Source organism: Drosophila hydei, unplaced genomic scaffold (genome assembly GCF_003285905.1).
Source record: "Drosophila hydei strain 15085-1641.00,03,60 unplaced genomic scaffold, DhydRS2 tig00008148-arrow-arrow-pilon, whole genome shotgun sequence".
In the NCBI taxonomy this organism is placed as follows: domain Eukaryota; kingdom Metazoa; phylum Arthropoda; class Insecta; order Diptera; family Drosophilidae; genus Drosophila; species Drosophila hydei.
Window position 1 is genome coordinate 476,519 of NW_022045852.1, and position 21,724 is coordinate 498,242.

The 21,724-nt window shown below is 39.5% G+C and overlaps 1 protein-coding gene across 3 annotated transcripts in view; it reads left to right on the plus strand.

Annotated features, from left to right (window-relative positions):
• LOC111594244 (MAGUK p55 subfamily member 5-A) overlaps positions 1-21,724 on the plus strand; it is a 77,620-nt gene that overhangs the window by 5,826 nt on the left and 50,070 nt on the right. For all 3 annotated transcript variants that reach the window (XM_030225888.1, XM_030225889.1, XM_030225891.1), the window contains exons 3-4: positions 8,291-8,473; positions 8,542-8,599. In XM_030225888.1, the coding sequence (XP_030081748.1) occupies positions 8,291-8,473; positions 8,542-8,599 (241 nt within the window). The remainder of the gene's footprint in view (positions 1-8,290; positions 8,474-8,541; positions 8,600-21,724) is intronic.

The window sequence follows — 21,724 nt, forward strand, 5'->3', positions numbered from 1 at the left end:
AATGAACAACATATTGAATTCAATTCTGTGAAATTGAGAAGCCCTTCAAGCGTTCACTCATGTGGGAGGAGTTTGGTTTAAATCGAGTTTGATTTAAACAGAAAAAGAGTGATAGAGAGACAGAGAAAGAAAGAGAAAGAGTGAGAAATTGTTGCACAAAATTTTGACTCGATTCTCTTGGTGACTTCCATGCGTTGCCATCGCTTTTAATTAAACATTGCCGTTTTTGTGAGACATGCACTTAATACAAACGCACGCTCACACACACACACGTACGCACACATTTAAAGGTGTTCCGTTTTGGCTGTAAGCTGAACAACATGAAGAACATTTCAACACACCCAGACCAGGCCGGGCCAGGCCAGCCTTGCTTGTGAGCGAGACAACGAGCATATGGCAGTATACGAACGACAGTAAGAGGGACAGAGAGAGAGAGGCAGAGAGGTGGAGAGGTAGCGAGGTAGCGTGTGCGTTGTGAAGAGCCCCGGCAAGTGCTAGGCAGGCACAATTTGGGGCTAGAAGAGCGATGCTGTGAGTGGGTGTTAAGCTTTGGCTGCCAGCTGCTGTTGGCCTTGCCCGTCACAATTTGAAGTCGAGTTGACGACGAGCATGTCGCTCTGTCTTTGTGTGTGTGTACGTATGTATGTGTGTGTAATTGTGATTGCGAGGACTGGTTGGGCGTTGGGGTGTGTGCGTGAGCGAGCGTGTGAATAAGTCATAAAAAGCCAGTAAAAATCTCCGTTTGTCATTACATATTGTCATCAGCAGCAGCAGCGCCAACAACAACAACAACAACAACAACAACAACAACAACAATGCCTATACACACACACACATGTCCGCTTTCGCATCACTTGAGCTGCAGCACCAAAAAAGTAGGCAACACTTTTTGTTGTTTCCCTTGGCAGCTGCAATGCAATGCCAGCCAGATAGTGCGCATATTGGACGACAGAGGGCGCTGGTGGCGTGTCAAGCGACATCAGCAGCAGTTATGCTTATAACTGTATTCTGCGCCATGTCTCGCTCTTCTTCTTTTTCGCCCAGTTAGTCAGTCAGTCAGCATGCAAATGGGCTTTACTGTTGCCCTTGTTGTTGTTGTTGTTGTTGTTGTTATTGTTTGCTACTTAAATGCAAATTAAATTCCGATTGCAAAATGCAGCATTTTTTTCATTTTTCCATTCTCTCTTACTCGCTTCTTCCCTTTTTCGCATGCAGAGCGCATTATAATTATGTTCAAAAAAGGAACTGGTCTCCAGGGAAGCAATTCGCAATTCGCAGTTCGCAGTTCGCAATCAATCGTCATTTGTGCTAGCAACTGGCTGTCAAAGTGCTTGTTACGACTAGTTGTCAACATTTTCGTTCAATTATACACAAATTGTTTTATTCTTTTGCATGTTTTACATCAATTTTTAAACTAATTATTATATTTGAGTATACAACAAGGCGCGAACGTATTTTTTATTGTTTGTTTTTTATGTTAATTGCTTTAAACTTTTTTCCATGTTGCAGTTTTTATATCATAAATAGATTTGTATGTTTTAAATTTAAATTCAAACAAATAAACTTAAAAAATGTAAATTTATTGTATTTCCCCTTTTGCCTGATAGAGCTTTCAGTATAGACCAACTGAAGCAGCCTTTCAACTAAACATGTTTGTTATCGGCGGCCTGTATATATACAATTTGTTGTTTAATCTAATTTGGTTAATTTGTTTTTTAGTTCTTAGCTTTAAAATGGATGAAGATAAAGTTTGTCTTCCTGATTTGCCTTGCCTTTGATGGGCGTATGCAAAGAATCATTATACTTTCTCCGCCGAACGAACTCTACATGTATATATATAGTCTGGCCCGAAATATTAAGCAAAAGCAATATACCCTTTTCACTTCATGAACGAGTATTAAAATATATTTATTATAGTATCATTTGTAATAGATCGATTGTTTCTATGGAGGCTTTAGGACAAAGTAAGAAAAGAATCGATTTAAAATCGACTGACAACATTTATTTAAAAAATATTATATGCAAAACGATTCGGAAATGTTTTGCTTTTATATCATATGTCAGTCAACGTCTATCGATTTATAAGCAAAAATGATGTCGATTTTAGTATCCAGACAGAGCTAGTTAATTTGACTTAAATTTTAGTGACACATTTAGAGACAAGGCAATGAATGTGTTGGTAAATTTCGATTATTGCCTATTGCTAGCGATAACGATAACGATAACGATATAAGTGCTCTCTCGCAAGTTGTTCAAATAGATTTTTGTTTTCTGTTACTTTTACTTATTGGCCAAAATGTTGTTGATTGTGGCTTAAGATCGATAACGATAACATAGCTGCTCTTTAGCAATGGACTGAAACAGCTCAAATAGTTAATGAAGTTGTGAAAATACTACTGTGTCAATACTGTGACCTTTCTGTTGTTGATAGTTGGCAAAAATCGATACCGATAACGTTAATGCAGCTGTTGCTTAGCAATACATACCAACTATTTAAATGCACTTCAATTTCGATCAGCTTACCAATTTGGAAATTGTATTCCCTAAGATCGATAACGATAATATTAATATTCAGGAAACAGCCCTTTAGCTAAAGGACCCACGGTTCATTATCATTCAAGTTGCGAATGCACTTCGAGGTATTCGCGTTATTTTTAGAACAAATTATTTGCAGCTGCGCTACAAAAGAATGCATGAAAATGCTTGCAGCAACGATTCGAGTGTCGCATGTAGGTGTGTGTGCGCGTGTGTGTGTTTGTGTGTGTGCGTGTGTTTGTCTGTGTAGGTGTCAAAGTGTAAATTACGCTCGAGGCGCCCTTTGACACTGTGCGCACTTTTCACAGCCGCCCCGCCCACATTTATGCGACGCCAAGTTGTCAAAACTTTGCAACTATTGCCATGAAATACGAAAAGTTTGCGCTGCTGTTGCTGCTGCTGACGTTGTTCTTGTTGTTGTGTCGTTGTTGCTATTCGCGCTTGCAGCGCGCAGCGAACAACGAGCCGAGAAAAAAAATAATCGAGTAACGGAACATTTGCTTCATTAAGACTAAGTGTGCATGTGTGTCTGCCAGCTTGCCCGTGTATGTGTGTGCGTGTGCGTGTGCGTTTAATTCCCAAAAGACAGCCGCACGAGAATGGCAGCGATGACGTCGACGCTAGCAGCGACGCACATGTGCCAACACGAGTGTGTGTGAAAGTGTGTGTGCGTGTGTATGGTCCACGCATTGCGCATGTGTCATTGCTGGCAGGCAGAATCGAACCAAAACTGAAAGTCTACAAAGCAAAAAAAGAAAAACGCAGCAACAAATTATTTGCAAGCAGCTGGCAAAGGCTGTTTGCAGCAGCAGCAACAACAACTTTCGCGTATGCTTGCTTTGGAAATCATGTGTTTAAGTCTACACAATAATCTGGCAAGTCTACAAAGCACACAAAGCACAATAAGAAAAATAAAAGAAAAACAGCCGCAAGCCGGCTTAGCATTTTGACTCGCTCTCTGCTTCTCCTTCTCCATCTCCTTCTCGCTCTCACACGCTCTCGTTCTCCTTTGCCTAATCGTTTGACTGATTAGCCAAAGCGTCGCGTTACGCGTCGCAACCGTCGTCGCTGCCTTTGTGTGGCTCTGTGTGTGTGTGTGCGAGTGAGTGTGTGTGTGTGTGTGCGCATAATTTAAAACAATATCCAGAGATTTGTTGCGCCATTTATATGTTAAATATAACAAGTCAAGTGCTTTCATTGTCGTGGCTGTTGTTGTCGTGCTTCTTCTTCTTCTTCTGCTGCGTCCCCTTCCACTTGCTCTTCGTGCGCTTCTGCTGCTATGTTTGATTAGCAACAAGGCTCGAGCAACATTTCTGTACGCTTCCTTGGCAACATTTCCGTTGCGGCATGGCCAAAATATCTGTGAAAATTGTCAAGCGATTCGCTTGGAATGTCTTATGCGATTTTATTCCTCTGCGGAATGATGTGGCCAAAACAGTTTCGGTTACACAGAAAATTCTGCTTTTCGCTGCTGACAGGGATGCCGCAGCAGCTAAACGGTTTTGCTAGTTCAGTTCACGGTTCACGGCTTACAGTTCATTCGATTCTTACGATTCAAGCGTTTCCCTTGACTCAGTTCATGAAAGCTTTTCTATATATATTAAGTTTCGAGATCATATATCATGTATATTATTATAGTTCCTTTCATATTAGCAGTAAGTAGAACTGATTGGTCTAAGAGCTTCTAAGATTTTATATTAAAAGATAAAAGTTGTTTTGGGGTATGTCAAAATATGATATCTTTAAATCCAAGATTCCTAATAACTATATATATACTATATTACAAGGGCGCGGCAGGGAGCAAAGAGTGTATATATGCTTGATCTACAGCCAACATTTACTGCCTCCTCCTTCCAAATACAACTCGAACAGATAACCCTATTTGATATCTGAGCATACAAAGTAAGGAAGGACTTGACTTTTGGATGAGCTCTTGCTCAGCTCAGCTGAATTTCAATTGGCATTTGGATGGCGCTCAGCTTGAATTAGTTTAGGGTATCTGCTAGTCGAGCACGTCGGAAGCGTTTGTTCTTGGCCTCAAGGTGCATTTGAAACTTACAAATGTACTTTTATTATCCAAGAATTATCCAGATAAATCTGAATATTTTTTAGTTTGGGCGAAGAGAAGCGAGAAAATAGAACAGAGAAAAAAGCAAAAAGCAAACGCAAAATGAATATTTGAACTTTTAACAAAGTGTTTTCCCTTGAGTTCTTAAGAGCTACATTTTGTACTAAGTATGTTTGTGTTTTGTCTGCTTCCTCTGCTGCTTCTTCTTCTTCTACTTTATTTTTTTTACACTCTGACCACATGCAGCATCCAGAGCAACCCAACTCCACTCAGAAGCTGCCCATTAATTGTCGAGTTTAGGGAATCTTTTAAGTAACTTCGCTCACTCTCTCTTCCCATCTCCCCATCTCTCTCGCTCTCTTTCTATCCTCCCGTTACTGTCAATGTGTGAAATGAGCTTCAAGTACAACAGCAGCAAAACAACTGACAAGGACGCTCATATGAAAACAAACGCATAATTTAAGCGTAATTGCTGTCATTTTTCATTCGAGTGGCACAGAGGCGGCGGTGGCGGTGGCGGTGGCGGTGGCTGTGGCGATGACGGCGGGTGGTTGCTGAGTGGGTTTCGGCAGCTTGTTGTCATGGGTGCGACTGCGACTGCGACTGCTACTGCTACTGCTACTGCTATTGCTATTGCTATTGCGATTGCCACTGCGATGGAGGCTGCTCCAGTTCTGAGTCCATGTCGCCGATTGTCCTCCACATGGCCCCCAGTGTATGCCATGTGTTACATGTTTGCTCTATATCTATGTCTGTGTGCGTGGGTGTGTGTGTGCGCGCGTGTGTTGAGTGCCCGCATCCGGCGCTGAAGCGTCAATAATTATGCCGCCGGTTTTTTATATGCCCTAAACGCATTGAACATGTTTATAGAGGGTACATGCACTCTGTGTAGGCGTGGGATACAGCAGTGGGCGTGTTGTGTAAGTCACAGGCAGAAGGGGGCGTGGCAGGCCCTACAAAGTGTACAAAGAGTCAACTTAGCCCTGTCCGTCCGTCCGTCTGTATGAACGCGTCGATCTCAGCACCTACGAGAGCCAGAGACTTGAAATATATTTCAAAAAATCGATAACTATTCCCTTTACAATGTTATCGATTGAAAGCAAATCAGTTATTAAATTATATCTCGTGTTTCCTCACAGCCAGAGCTCAAGTTTTCCCCAATTTGTGACTTAGCGTTCGGTAGTTGTGAGCTCAAGTCCAGGTCCAGGTGTCGTCGTGTTATTTTTTTGGGAAACATGAATTTTTGGCAGCGGAGTTTCATGGTTTCATAACTTGTGTGAAAGTTGCAGTGGCAACGTTTTAACAGCCTATGCTAGAGACAAACTATGGAGGACGCTTAAGAGCACTGATTGATCGGTGTTCAGGGTATCTGCTAGTCGGGCACTCTCGATTAAAGCTTTCCTACTTGTTTCTTGTTGTTTAGCTCTTTCCTTTGTCGTTGAGTGTGGCGCCCCCTGGCGGCCTGATGCAGCAGCAATTGGCCGACTTTTGTTGCAGATTCAGTTGTTGTTGTTGTTGTTGTTGTTACCTAATCGCATTAAGCGCGAGCAACAAAAAAAACCAAAATAAAAAACTTTTTCGCGGCAACAATCAAATGTCAAGTTGTCAACAATTTTTGTTGCTATTGTTGTTGTTGTTGTTGTTGTAGTTGTTGCCGCCGTTGTTGCTGCTGTTGCACCTGCAACTTTAGCGCCCATTTGCATTGTGACATTGTCCTGGGCCTTGCTCTTTGGCTGTTTGCCAACTCAACTCAACTCGACCAGTGTTCCGTTCGCTGGGGCTTTGCGCAGTTTGTTTGTTGACTCTTCTTCTTCTTCTTCATTTTCTTGTTGTTGTTGTTGTTGTTGCTCTTGTTGCGTTCCGTGTGTTGGCAAGTTCCTGTGTCTAACAACAATTGCTCTCGCGCACCACGCCCAATCGCCGCCTCATTATTTTGCATTGAGCGCGCTTGGCCGCAATTGCCGCAACGACCTCAGTGCCACGCCCCTCTTTCGCGCCGCCCACTGACATGTGCCATTTCCACTTGAATACATCATGCGCCATCTCTCTGTGTTTCTCTCTCCCTCCCTCTCTACTAGCGCTACTCAGTAAGCTGTGATATCGATTTTAATCGATTTCGTGGCTTGCCTGGAGAAAGGTGTCGACGCTACTTCCCAAAGTTACAGTCGTTTAAGAGCCTTAAAGATAACGACAGAGCACAGTAGATTCGACTGTAGACTCCGAATGGCCCATGGGTTCAATGGGTTCAGTGGGCTTCAGCTTCAGCTGTTATCGATTCTTAATCGCAATCGATACTGAAAATTTCAGTTGTGTTGTCAAAGCAACTTTGGCATATACCAATTATCTTATCTGCATACTCCCGATGCCATAAGACAATCTATAGATGTTACGTAGGTTCAGCATCCGGTGAGCTCTGAACGAGCATCGATTCCCATCAATCTGTAATGAAGGCCATCAGATAACTGTGAAATTTATCTCATCACATTTGCCACGCCCCACTATAGCCGACGATTTCATCTATTTACAGTTCGATAACTCAAGATTTATGAACGTTGAAGAATCTTTGAGTTGATGTCACTTTGGAAAAGTTCGATTTAACTGTCCAAGTTTCTTAAGGGAGGGAGGAAGTATATCAAAATAATGGTAAAACTCTATAAAGAGTTGTTCTATGCCAAATGCTGAGAAGTGATCAAATATCGGGAGATATATAATATCGAAAATATATAAATTTAATTGCTTTATAGAAAATAGATTAAGGTAAAACCAATTTAAGCGAAAATGTAGAATAGAATAGCTGATACTGATCAGGAATATATATTATATATACCAAAAGAGAGAGAGAGAGAGAGAGAAAGAGAGAGAGGAAGAGACATTGCTATATGTTTGCTCTCTCTCTTTCTTTTTAGTATATACGATTCTATGAGCAAATACAGCAGAGTACAATGCAGCTCAAACTGTTAGACAAACAACGCCTCTCCAACTGTAAATATTTAGCTATAAAAGAAAGCAGCAAAGTCAACAAATGAACAACAAAATGTTTGCCCAACGCAGATGCCTGAACGTAACTCAAGTTTGAGAACCGAAACACACACACACACACACACGCATACACACACACACACACAGACACAGTTATTAAGCATTCTCGAATGCTTTGTGCCTGGGGCTTGAGGCGGCGGCTGCTGGAGACTGGAGGTGGTTGGGTTGGGGCTAGTCTCACGCGTTGCCACACGAGCATAATTTGTTGTAATTAACATAACGAGCCAGCCCAAGCAATAATGGTCCAAAAACTTCCCACACACACGGACAAATTGAACGCCTACGCTGCAGGAATAGAAGCAGAAATTACGACTCCTGCTGTGGCAAGTGCGTGGGGCGCAGGAGAGCAGGGGGCAGGCGGAGCAGGAGGATGCGGTGTAGGTGTTGGCGCAGCTGAGTTAGTCAATGTGGCCCACATTTTGTGTGTAATTAATTTCTTTTTTTTTCTACTTTTTTGTTTTGCTTTATTTTTGGGGTCAGTCCCTCACCTGAGCCCCATGGCCGGAGCGTTTTGCAGCATTTATGCAAATGACTTTATGAGACAACATTGAAAACTTGAGCACAAGGACAATATTTTCTGGACAAGCATAATATAATTATCTTCCCACTCTCTCATTCTTTCTCTCTCTGTCTCTCTCTCTCTTGCAGCAACAAGTTGTCGAACTATCGGGCTATGTTATCATACTCGTTGAGAATGCGGAGGGTAAAATTAAATTATATGGCTCACCGTCCGATCGCGATAATCTGGAAGTGGGCGATGAGATACTCGAGGTCAACGGGCTTAGCCTGGATAATATATCACGCACGGAAGCCATACGCCACATCCACGATGTAAGTGATCAAATCTGATCGATGATCAGTAGGCAGAAGCAAACTAAATAATTTGCTCTAATTTACAGTGCATCAAGTCCTGCACCATCTGTTTGCGTGTGCGCAAGAAGAATGATTCGAGATTGGGTAAGCATTATCAAATCAAAGCTTTTATCTTAATATCGTAGTCTTAAGTGATGCAACAGCAGCGCTGTTAGTGCTGAGCACTTAACAGTCTGTTATTCTGGCATTCTGTTATGCACAGTGCTGCTATCAGCTGTGTGTGTTCGTCATTAATCAGTTGCAGTGGCTGCTCAACTGTAGACGAACTCACTGCGTTCTCTCTTAGTGCTACTCTCTCACGCTCGTTCGCTTGCTCTCTCTGGCTCTCTTAAGGTGGCTTGGGCATCGCGCGCAGCTTTTGCTTTTGCTTCGTGACGCTTTTGTTTTTGCAATCGTTTTGTGGTCAGCTTCAAACGCTTTACGCTCACGCTCTGGCCGTCGTCGCTCGCTGCTCATTTGGGGCTAACTGCGGCTTTGGCGCTGTGCAGCGCCAACTAATCGCATCAGTTGTGTGGCAACAGTCGCCGTTTGTCGTAGCGTTTCAAGAGCGTCGCTCGTTTCGTCTTGCTGCAATACGATTCGTTTTCGTTCGTGCCGTGCCGTGCCGTGTCGTGTCGTGTCGTCTCGTGCCGGCTGTCTCGTCGCCTTGCGCCCTGTCCGCGTCCTCATATTCAATACATCTTTTTGGTGCCGTTTGCCTGTGTGCGCGCGCGCGTGCGTTGACGTCTGCGTTGGCTGCTGCTGCGGCTGCGCCAGCGTTTCATTGCCATTTCGTTTCGTTCTAACGCGCATTTTGTTTTTTCTTTCCTTGTGCTGTTTTGTGCCTGTGCATCGCATCTCTTTATTTTTTTTCCTGTTTTTTTTTCGGTTTTTGTTCAGTGTAACAAATTTGATTTGTTTACACATTCACACACACATGCACATGTGTATGTGAGACGCTGCCGCTTGACTGAAGTAAGTGTAAACTACATGCAATTCCTGCCAAACTGTCGTAGCTTGCCCTCCGCTCTGCGCTCGCACCTCTGTTTGCCCTTATGACGGCCACAGCTGCTCAGCTGAGCCAAACACAAGCCATGAATCAGCAGCAGCAGCGACGTAGCAGCGACGTTGGCGTCGTCAACGTTGCGTTTTCGTGTCTGTTTCAGCTTTTGTTTTTATTTGTTACTGTTGCTGTTGCTGTGAGGCGAAGGGCAGGTGGGCAGAGCATTTATGCAATAAGCGCTGCACCGAGATACATTTGTAGAACAGCACAGCACAACATTTTTAATTTAAGCTATACATATATACATACATATTTTATTCAATTATTTTTTTATGCCGGCAATGTATTTGTGTGTGTATGTTGATACAGACCTTAAGCAGGCATTAACACAGCTGGCACCTTTAACGTGTTTCACTGCATCTAATTTACACTATTATTCATGATGAACTATGCATATGGAAACGGATACTGGAATGGAATGAAATGGAATGTCACGACGGGAAGTGTTGAAACAAAAATAACGTTATTAGCAACAGTAAACAAATTGCATCGTGAACGTTGGAAGAACAGTTGGCAACAGTTTGATGGACACTGTGCTTATAACGGCCACTCCGAAATCAACCAGAAAACGAAACTAATTTAACTGTGTCTGAAAATAATCGAGCAACAGAGATGCGCACTGTTTAAGCTGCATCGGACAATAATTCTAGGCTTTTTTCGGGGGCGTTTCACGTGGTAAAGCAAATAGGGGGCGTATGCACTTAGCATAGAGTGAGCTTGGGCTTGAAACGAAATTGAATTGGCACATGCACTTATCCGTCTACCTCTCGTAGCTTCAGTGGAGTTAAAACAAATCTTTCTTCACGCAACTTTCGTATTAAGCGTTTCCATTTCATTTCCAGCAATGGACGCGACTTTTCGTTTCCAGCTAAGCACTAGAAAGTTGCCTTTTCCCAGTAAAAATAAAAAACTTACTCCATGTTTACCAACAATACAGTTTCTGGCGAAACGGATAAGAGAGAACCTGACGGAAATAGAAAATAAAATAAATAAATAAATAAAATGTGTTTTCCTACATTTTAATTTGAAGTTTTCAGGGCGAATGTAACTAGAATCATTTTGATAACTTGATATACTCTATGAAGCATATATATGCATACATGTAGACCCAAATTAACTCTCCTTGCGCCTTGGGACTATTCACAATGGAAACTTTTCCTCTCCTTCAAATTCCACACAAACAGTCGTTTTTGTTAGCTTCAAATAATATTATTGCTCTGCTTTGCCTATGCCAGAATATCCAGAATAGGCTCAATAAATGTTCCTAAGAAAACGTTGGATTCTTTCACCAATTTCACTCATCTTTCACCTATAAATTTCCACCTGGCTTTTTTTTGTTAGTTATAAATGGAGTTTTTTTCTGGAGCTTAAACCAGGCTTAGCAAGTCTATGAATTCATTATACCTGCACTTTTTCGTCTTACCTTTCTCTCCTAGAGTCTTTCATCTCTCTAATGGCTTTCTTTCGGCTGCTGCCACATCGACACATTGTCATAATTTCAATTTATGCATCTGTGTGTGTGTGAGTATTGATATATACTCTTAGCCTCCATCCTGCCCCTCGCTGCCTTTTACCCTATTTCTTTTCTCTCTCTTCTTTAGTTTTTTTTTTGGGTCACAGAATCCAGCAAAATGGGCGCCAGAATTTCCAGTTTTCTTCTTAAAGCCGAAAAAGAAGTTACTTATTACTTACTTGTTTGCTAACACACACACACACACACACACACACATACATACACACACCTATTGAGAGAGCCAAACGCTAACATTCCAAAGCCATGAATTTGTTGTATAAAACGAAATCAATACAAAGAGGAGAGCACAAAACGCTAGGCAAAGTGTAAAAGAGAACGAGAGAGGCAGAGGCAGAGGCAGCGGCATTGAAGGGGCGGGGAGAGAGAGAGACAGTGAGAGGGGCAGAGAGGCAGCGAGTGAGAGCAAAGCTGTGCTTGTCTATTGCCCACAGTCCACATGCCAGGTGTGAGCGTAGGCGTGGGGTGGCACAGAGAGAGAGATAGAGGGAGATGAGGGCGGGGAGTGACGTTGGCGCTGCCTGTTTGCTAGCTGGGTCAGCATCCGAAATCCGGTAAGGCAAGTTTCTTGACGTCGAGTTGCGAGTCAATTGTGTGAGTTGCTTTACGATTTTACACGCGCTCGCTGATGTTGGCTACAATTGAGCGCTTACACACAAACACACACACAAACACACACACACACATTCGCACACACAGATGGGCAGCCATGTGCTGCGATGTGTAAAAGTCATTGCCTCAAAAGCGAACCAAGTGTTCTTCAGTTGCCCATAAAATTGCATTGCCCCACACACAACAGCTGAAGGGCAAGTCTAAGAAAGAGAGTGGGAGAAAGAGGGAGAAAGAGAGAGAGTGGAGGCTGCGTATGCAGCTCTAAGAGCTCTTAGCTTGACCCTAAAGTCCAACAGCAGCTGCTGTTGCCGCTGTTGCCGCTGCTGCTGCGGCAACAGCTGATAAAGTACAAAATGTGAATTCGTGTATTTAGGGGCGTGGCCTGTGGGCGTCGCGAACTTTTTGCTACCAACTGCCAAACACCCGTTCGCAGATAAAATATCATAAGAACTTTAGAGCATTTATATCTTTACAAAGCTTTTCCAAGTAACCATATATACCCCTTTCGACTGTTCGAACGGGCATAGGAAACTCAGAAGAAATGCAATTTCCACAAAATAACAAAGTTTTCGGATGCAAGCTGAATTATATATATAGAAGGAGAGAACAAATATAAAAGTTTAGCGTTGGCTATCGCTGTTGGCACCTGATATGGCATCAGGTAATACCTGGAACTATGCAGTTTTATAAATCCAGCATCTGAAGCATGCGAAGTTCATTTTTCCGTTTTCAGTTAATTCAAGTGGAATGAAACTAATCCAGATTTAAGCCGAAAATTATTTAATTAATCTTGTTTCTAGTTTCATTTTGAAGCTGGATCTATGCCATTAACTGGGAAATAGCACAGGTCGTAGGTTCAAGTACGTATAGCTCGCGAAAGAAACGGCTAGAACAGTTCCCAGATATCGTAGCTTTTGCCACACAATTTTTGTAAGAAATTCAGGCTCAAATGGGTATTTCAATAGCTATAAGCTTTCTATAACTTGAGGAGCTATTGATATAAAGTTATAGGAAAAATTTAGTTATTAAATCTTCGACATCTGCTTTGAGAGACAATTCGTTCGAACGAATCGATGCCATATTCTCCATTTCTATTACAAATTGTACTGATTTATAGCTTGACTTAAATAATTGAAAAGACGAAATCACATTTTCCAAAGAATATTGGGATTTCTTAAGTAGAAAAATATTATTACTGAACTATTATTATATTGAAGAACGTTTCAAATATAGTTCATATATAATTACATATAGTATATAAGGTATTTATACTATATGTAATTATATATTCACTATATTTAAATCACGCTATAAATCACGTTTCCTGATGTTTCTTAGAAATATATGAAAAGCCAATCAATTCAATATAATTTTTGTAATTATTTTGTTTATTTTGTTATTATATAAATATTCTCTAACTAACTCTCGAATGAAAATTCTTATGAAATAGATTTATATAGATATGTATATGCATATACATATGTATATATCATGTATAGCTATAGAGTATCTTTAAGTTGAGCTTACATATAAATAAATATATGTATATATTTATATACGCATACATATGTATATATTGATTCATATATTCATATTGAATATTTGAATGCAACCTATCTAGCACGCTGCTGCCCCTTCCATTCCTTTCGCTTTGCTCTCTATTAACCTGCCATCTCCCCCTTTCCCCTAACCTTATCATTAAACGTTTCGAATACAATGCAATTTCTTGTGCTTCCGCAATTGCTTCAACTGGTTGTTGTTGTTTTTTTGGAGTTGTTTTGTTCTTTGTTTTCTTTTGTTTTGTGTATCTGCTGCTGCTGCAGTTGTTGTTGTCGTAGTTGTTGCTGGCGTTCTACCTGCTGTTGGTTCTTTGGGTTTTCTCTTTGCACAACGCTCTTAAGCTGCCCGCGCGCTCTCTCTCTCTCTCTCTTTGGCTCTCTGTCGCTCTTGCTTGGGCTATTTACCGTTCTCCACATGCAAAGCGAAGCACCCTGTAAAAGCCCTGAAAGGGGCGTCGCACGTATGTCAAGCGCATGCAGCAGACAGCTTCATTTCATTACTGTTAATATATATGTATGTCTGAAATTTATTACGTCGTTAAAATCGGGCATTGACTATGTCATTTATACCTATATAATGCTCACTTTTGCAAAATCTTGTCATTATTCATATTCTACCCTGTGTGAAAATAAAGCGAAAGGGTTTGTTGGCTTGTGCACAGACATGTTATATATTTTTCCCTATATATATGATATATTATTATGTTATATATTATATATTATTATGTGTTTAAAAAATATCTAATGTGTTTACAGAATATCTATTAGTCTAGCAGTTTGAATTGGCACAGTTTAATGAGCCTCTTTTGTAATTTTTTTTCTAGCCTTTTTTCGGCTGTTTTCTAAACTCTTTTTGCTTGTTAATTTAAGCGCTAGAAATGCGCAGTTTTTATTATAATTGGATATGGCTAGATCGTTTTGAAAGCCAAATTACTGGCTAAAGTGAACGTGTTGTTGTCGTTGTTCTCGTTATTGTGGGCCGACGCAGAGTCGGAAATGTTTTACAGATTGTGGAAAACGGAACTTAATGAACTCGAATTTGATAATGAAACTGGAACACAGGAGAGCGCATGCTGTTGAAAGCATAAAAGGGGTACGCGCAAAGGGTGGGGGTCAGGTGTGTAAAGAGGCGAATGCAATTGAAAGACGTCACACGAATAACTAAAGAGCAGCAAAGAAAAGCAAGTGTGAGGCAATCAAGCGAGCAAATAAATAAACAAACGTGAGACAATGCGCACCTGAGCAATAACAGCAGCAATGAGAACCACGACAACAATGACAACTACAAAAAGAAAAGAAAACAACAAAAACGAAGCAATAAGCAATAAGCAAAGCGAGAAGCAGGAAAGGGGGAGGCTCGGGTGGGCTTAGCAAAAGAACAACTCCGAACAACTGAAACTGAAAATGCCAACAACGCTGACAATCATCAGGGTCGTCATCATCAACTCGAAATGAATTCAATTTAAAAAGTTGAAAGTGCTTAAAAGGTAAACACACACAGAGCGAGCGAGCAAGCAACACAGAGAGGGAGAGAGAGAAAGAGCGAGGGGGAGAACAAGTGTACCCTTTCTCGCTCTCTGCCCCACACTGTTTGGCTTCATCTAGCATAGCACTCGCTCTCATACTCTGTGTCGTGGCATAATAAAGGCATTTAATACTGCGACCGTCCATCAGCTAACGTCTACCTCTCAGAACCATACCCCACACCCCCACACACAACCGCCCACCCACCAGTTACCTGCTGCCCGCGCCCTATTGTCATGTCACAGAGCCAATGGCAATGCTAACAATTAAACAATTTCTTGTTTGCCTTGTGCTGCTGCCTGATAAGCGAACTGATAAGGGGCACTCGCCCCGACACACACACACACACATACACTTGTATCTATGTATGTGCACAGGTAAAGTTTGTTGGGGGTTATCACACAGTCGAATCTGTTTAACACACATTGATATGCGGACATGGCTTGAAGATGAACAGATGAGCTAAAAATTGGGGCCAGTTGACATTTTTTAAATGCTGCATCAATTAGTCACGTTAAGCAAACTCGAACGATGGTCGCCAGGGGGCGCTTTTCCCCAATGCCTCAGAACTGGGCCAATGTTAAGAAAATGTGCCTAAAACAACAGTAAAAATATAGAAAAAAATAATAACGGAGTAAATATTATTATGAATATTTTGAATATATAGTATAAATATAAAAACACAATTTATTTTATAAATAAAAAGCCGAAACTGTAAATTTGCAAATTATGATTTGAGAATTAAGTCCTTGATGCCTTGTTGACTGTTTGATTGACTCATTGCTTGATTGACTTATATATATATATATGTATATATGTGAGTTAGTTTCTAATTCCTTCTACTTTAAGCTATTTGTGCCATTTATCTAAACTTGGGATTTCGTAGTATTAGCTAAGTCCACAGCAGCTACGAGCGTTTGGCTTTCGAGTGTCAGGCTCGATTCGAAAGTTCTATAATGTGAAAAGTAGAAGGGAAGAAGTATGAAAACGTGCTTCAGCGATTCTCGGGCGACTCAAATGCGCGAAAAACTTTTTGTTGCTTTCCATTTTCCAATAATAAAGATTTATGAATTTAATTTAGATCGAAATTAAATTATTAAGCAAATACAATACAATAATTTCTATGGAAATGTTAAATTACAAATAGATATCCTTTTTTATGATCTACTCGAAATATTTTAATGGAACTGTACTGAGTTTTTACATAGTTATGATAAAAATACTATAAGAATCATTTAAATGCATATCAAATCGAATTGATATAGTTAGCGTATAATTTTCGATTTTCTTAAGAGCTCTAACTAAGAGATCTTAAAGATCTGTATACATAGCAATGCTAAGATAAGTTTGTGTACCAAATTAACCAAATATTAAAGAATTTTACTGCAAAAAAAAAAAAAAAACAAACAAACAAACGGTCTATCTTATCTCTTCAGATAAATGTGAAGCTGCCATTCTAAAAAGCGAATGTCTTTATAGATGCTTTTTAAAATAGTTGGTTTTGGCTTAGGGAAAAGCCAATTTCTAAGCTTTATTATATAATAACAAAAACGCCTCATTCAATATATATCGACTATATATATATATATATATAATATAACATATATCGAATATATATCGAATATTAGTTTTATCAAATTCTTTGCTTGATATTAACTCATAGATGTAATCTATAATTTCACCTCATCATAATTTCGCCATGCATAATCGATGCCTATCGAAATAAAGTTAATACAACAAATTTAACAACTTATAATATATTTTATATCACACAGACTGACATTCATATACATATATGTATGTATATACATTATGTATACACACACACATACATACATACATATGTATATATATATATACATATATACAAGTGTATATACCTAAATTTCGACAATATTTTACCATAAAGTTTTCATACTTTTAATAGATTTCGAGCGTACTTCAATGATATCAAAAAGCTAAGTTAACATATGAAAGAGTAAGAGAGAGGGCGAGCGTGAAGGTAGTAAAAGAGCGAGACAGGCATACAGAGCGACAGAAAACCAGATTTATATGTTTGCCATTTCTTATCTATGCGCAAACAGTAAAAACAAATAAATCTGTCAAAAAAACAAAAAACCTAAAGAAAGAGAGAGAGAGGAAGAGAGAGAAAAAGCATTTAATGCGGATTACGTGAGACATAAAACGAAACTAATTTTTTGTCCACTTTCTTATGGCAAACGAAAGTCAATGCATAACAGTCAAAAATTTCCATATTACTTTCCATTTTCGACACACACACACGCCCAAAAGGCTGACAAATGTGTGATATATATTAATTAACTGTTCACACACACAAACAGTGAGAGAACAGAAATGCAGACGCGCTAACTGTTCCCAGTAACAGTTTCTGTTCTCGCTCTGTGGCCAGCAACCGTTTGCCGCGCTGCAAAAAGTTCACGGCCCAACGCTGGTCATGGGCAGCAGCCCAGACTGCCCACCCTGCCACGCCCACACCGCCCTATAGAGTCGCCTGCCAGCAGCCTCGGAAATGCGATACATCATTTTGCGGTTACATAACCCGCGCACATGCTACGTAGATAAAATATAGAAGAAACACACAAAAAAAATGAGAGAGCGAAAAAAAAACAAAGCAAAAAGAAAAAAAAGGAAAAAAAATAAAGAATTGGAAGAGCCGCAGATAAAGCAAAGTACAAGTATAAAAACGAAATCTTGTGCACCAAACGAGTTTCACAAAACAGCAACAAAAGCGATGCTGAAAAATGGCTAACAGCAACAGCAACAGCAACAGCAACAAAAAAAAAACAACAATAATAATAGCAACAACAACAACAGTTACACCACAGCAGAAGAAGAGGAAGAAGAAGCCACAGCACCAGCACCAGCACCAGCAGAACAGCAACAGCTATAAAGCTGAGAAAAGAATGTTAAAATAATGATACTCACACACACAAATACCTCCATATATTATGTGCACGTGTGTGTGTATGTGTGCATTTAATAGAGTATATTATAGTATAAGCAAGAATATGCTGGAAGTTGCGGGCTAGAACGAGGGTTGTTTAAAGGTTAGCCGACCGATAGAGAGATATTGAGAGAGAGGTAGTAATAGAGAAATAATGAAAGAGATAGCGATATAGAAATAGAGATGAAAGTTGACAACAGAGAGAGAGAGGCAAAGAGAGCGAGACAAGAAAAGAGATAGGAGATAGAGACAGAGATGTCGAGAATGAGATAGAAATATCGAGATAAAGAGAGGTTGAGAAATAAACAATGATCAATCGAAATTGATTGAGAGAGGGATATGCAGATTGAGAGATCTACAGAAATAAAGAGATATTATTATAAAGGGATATTATTAAGAGAGGCAGATGTAGAGAGAAAGAGATAGCTCAAGAGAAATGACAGAGAACGTGGAACAGATGGAAAGTGAGATATAGAGGAAGAGAGATGTATAGAGAGTAATAGGGAGAGAGAGACAATAAGTGAGACATAAAGAGACAGATGAAGAGGTAAAGAGGAAATGAAAGAGAGACAGGTGTAGGCAGAGGAAATAAATAGAGCGAGAGAGAGAAAAAAAAGTATATTGCTTAGAAGAAGTTGAAGAGTTATATCGATCAAAGGCGTTGATTATATTCCACAAAGTGAATTCGAACAAGTAAGAAAGCTCTAGTCGGGGTGCCCGACTAGGAGATACCCTGATCCCAGTCCTTTGAGTTTTGTAATATTTTCCGTAGTTTGTATCGAGTATTAAAAAAAAAAGAAAACAAATAAAAATCGACATTGCGAGACCAGGATTCGAACCCGGATTATTTGCGCAACGTGCACAAACTCTACCAACACCGCCACTTCATAACTAAAAAAAAAAAATAAATAAATAATATAAAACAATAAAAAACATTTCATCTCCTCTGGTCTCGAACCCGGACCAAGCTGCATCCGAGAGGTGCCTCTACCAACGCAGCCACTGCCCTTCTTACGCGAGCTGTTGCAAATTTGAACATAAGTAGCAGCTAATAATTCAGCACAATTCAATCGCAATTTCAATTCTTGGAATAGAAAAGTATACACGCATTTGAATGTATGTGTGCACACGCATAGGAAAAATGCGTGCGCGTGGCGCTGCTGACATGTGCTTTTGCAAATTGGCCAAACGTTTTGTTTAATAACTTCTGTTTTACTTAATGGATTTTAATGAAATTTTCAGCATATGATCTACATATCCTATTGGCTTGGTTGAGATGCAAACGCCTTCACATAATGGCCCTAGTTCCAACTAAACTTAAATTCTAAGAATTTGGGGGAATTTGGAGCCGGTATCCAAAATCCAACAAAAATCAAAATTGCATAAAATATACATAACACTAAATACAAAATTTGGAGGCTCTAGCTCTTAAGACGTTCGAGATATAATTTATTTACTGCATTTCAATAATGTTTTTATTCGATAACAATTAAATGCGAATAGTTATCGAATATTTGAAACAAACTTGACCTGCGCGTGCTATACACGGACCTACAAAAAAAATTTCAAGTCTCTAGCTCTTATAGATGCTGAGATCCACGCGTTCACACATACGGACAGACGGACAGACGGACAGACGGACAGACGGACAGACGGACAGACGGACAGACAGACAGACGGACAGGGCTCAATCGACTCGGCTTGTCGTCCTGATCAAGAATATATATACTTTATGGGGTCTGCCACGCCTCCTTCTGCCTGTTACATACATTTGCACAAAACCATTATACCCTGATTTCCCATTTTTAATGGGATCAGGGTATAAAAATGGGCAAAAGGAAAAAATACGTTTTTAAATAACTACAATAAGAGCGAGGATCAAAGTTTAAGGTTATAATCATTGTCTCTAGTTCCCCTTAAGCAAACACTCAAAGTTCAACTTGAGAGATTTAAGATTTGCCAATTTCTATTTTCATTCCTTGCCAGCGTTGATTATATTCCACAAAGTGAATTCGAAAAATGGGCAAAAGGAAAAAATACGTTTTTAAATAACTACAATAAGAGCGAGGATCAAAGTTTAAGGTTATAATCATTGTCTCTAGTTCCCCTTAAGCAAACACTCAAAGTTCAACTTGAGAGATTTAAGATTTGCCAATTTCTATTTTCATTCCTTGCCAGCTATATTAATTTCGTGCCCAGATCCTGAAGACCATAAGCATTTCAATGTGACTTTGATTAACTATAAATAAATATAAATAAATTTATTCTGCAGTTATTAATATATAAATTCGACTTGAGAAACAAAAAATTTTATGTTAAACTAAAAATCTTGTAACAAGACAATACATGTAGGCTTGGTTTTGAAGTCGCAAGTATTCCTAAAATTTTAGATGCTAAATTAAAGATATGTGAGATATCAGATACAGATACTTCAAGACTAACAACTAAAATGTATGTTTGAAAAACTTTTCGATAATTGGAAATATTTTCAGATTTATTTTCGAAGATTAAAGAAAGGAAATATAATTCTATATAATATAATAACATATAATAACATATTAACAATGGGAACTGAGCAATAAGAACAACTGAAAACAATGGCAACAATAATTGTAAGTTTCGACACGTAAAACACGTGAGCGTAAAAAACAGTCGAAACTATTTAATCAACAAGGTAGCCGAGATTAGAGTGAATCAGGTCGCAAGAATTCCATTGCAACGAATTCGCATTTGAAGTCATGCGCGAAGTCGTTTCGCCGATATATATATATATATATATATATATATATATATATATATATATAGAATACATACCATATATTGAATTCGTTAGCATTGTAATATTAATAATTTAATAGCCAATTAGTGTGTGAGCGCCAGCCGAGGCGAGCTCGCAACATATGAAAAAGGTTGATGCGGGCCAGACACTCGGCTCAAATATCACGTATACGACGTGTCAGCCGCGCTGCAGGTGCGGATGAGCTGGCTGGTGGGCGAACGCGGCGGCGTGCCACAGTCCACTTGGGGGCAAATAGGAAAATAAACACGACATATATAAAACATATACAAAATATAAACACATAGGCTGACAGACAAATTAAGCGAAAGAGATTCACATATTTACATTGAGCACACGACAGACGCATCATTATTTCATTATAATTAAAATTTAATTGCAAATGACAATTGAAGCCGATTGCTGATTAAAGGCCAGCACATTATATATTTATTATGATATTAACTGAAATCTCTGCGACTGCAGATATCCGACTAGCAGATGACCTGGACACATTCGTTTTATTCCTTTATCGTTGTCTTGTCTAGACATTGTAAACGAAACTTCTTCTAGAGCCGCCTCATGCTTAGGTAGTCTATGTGGCCATCACCAGAATATATATATTGATCTATTGGCGAGACAGTGATAGCTTGATCCTGATCCTCTACATAGTGCATAAACCCATTAATGGAATATATATAACATTCCGATTTTTCTTTCGTATCTAATATCGATTTCTCAGCTGTCTACATCAGTACCGCATCAGTATACCCCTTTCTTACATTCCCATTGTGTACAGGGTATAATAAATAAATAGTCAAAATCACATGCCTCAACACCAAATAAATACAAATAACAATTGCAATTGAGATTTGGTAATTTAAATAAACAGAAAGCTTCTCAGGTGTTGGTTCGTTGGGAGAGCTTTTAAACAGCGTGCTTCAATGGGTATAAGGCTTGAATCCGATTCGATTTGAATTTCTGAATTCTCAACTTCTATAGATTCTAAGCTATAGTTGATAGTTTTATCTCTTGATGACATTTATCGATTTGGGTTATCGATGGAAAGGCAGATGGAAAACTGATTCAGCTTATCTGCCTCCATCAGCAATGTAACTATATATAAATGTAAATATCTTTGCATAAATATTCTCTTAGCAGAGACAAATGTTGAGCTTTGTTATAAATCTACACAGAAGA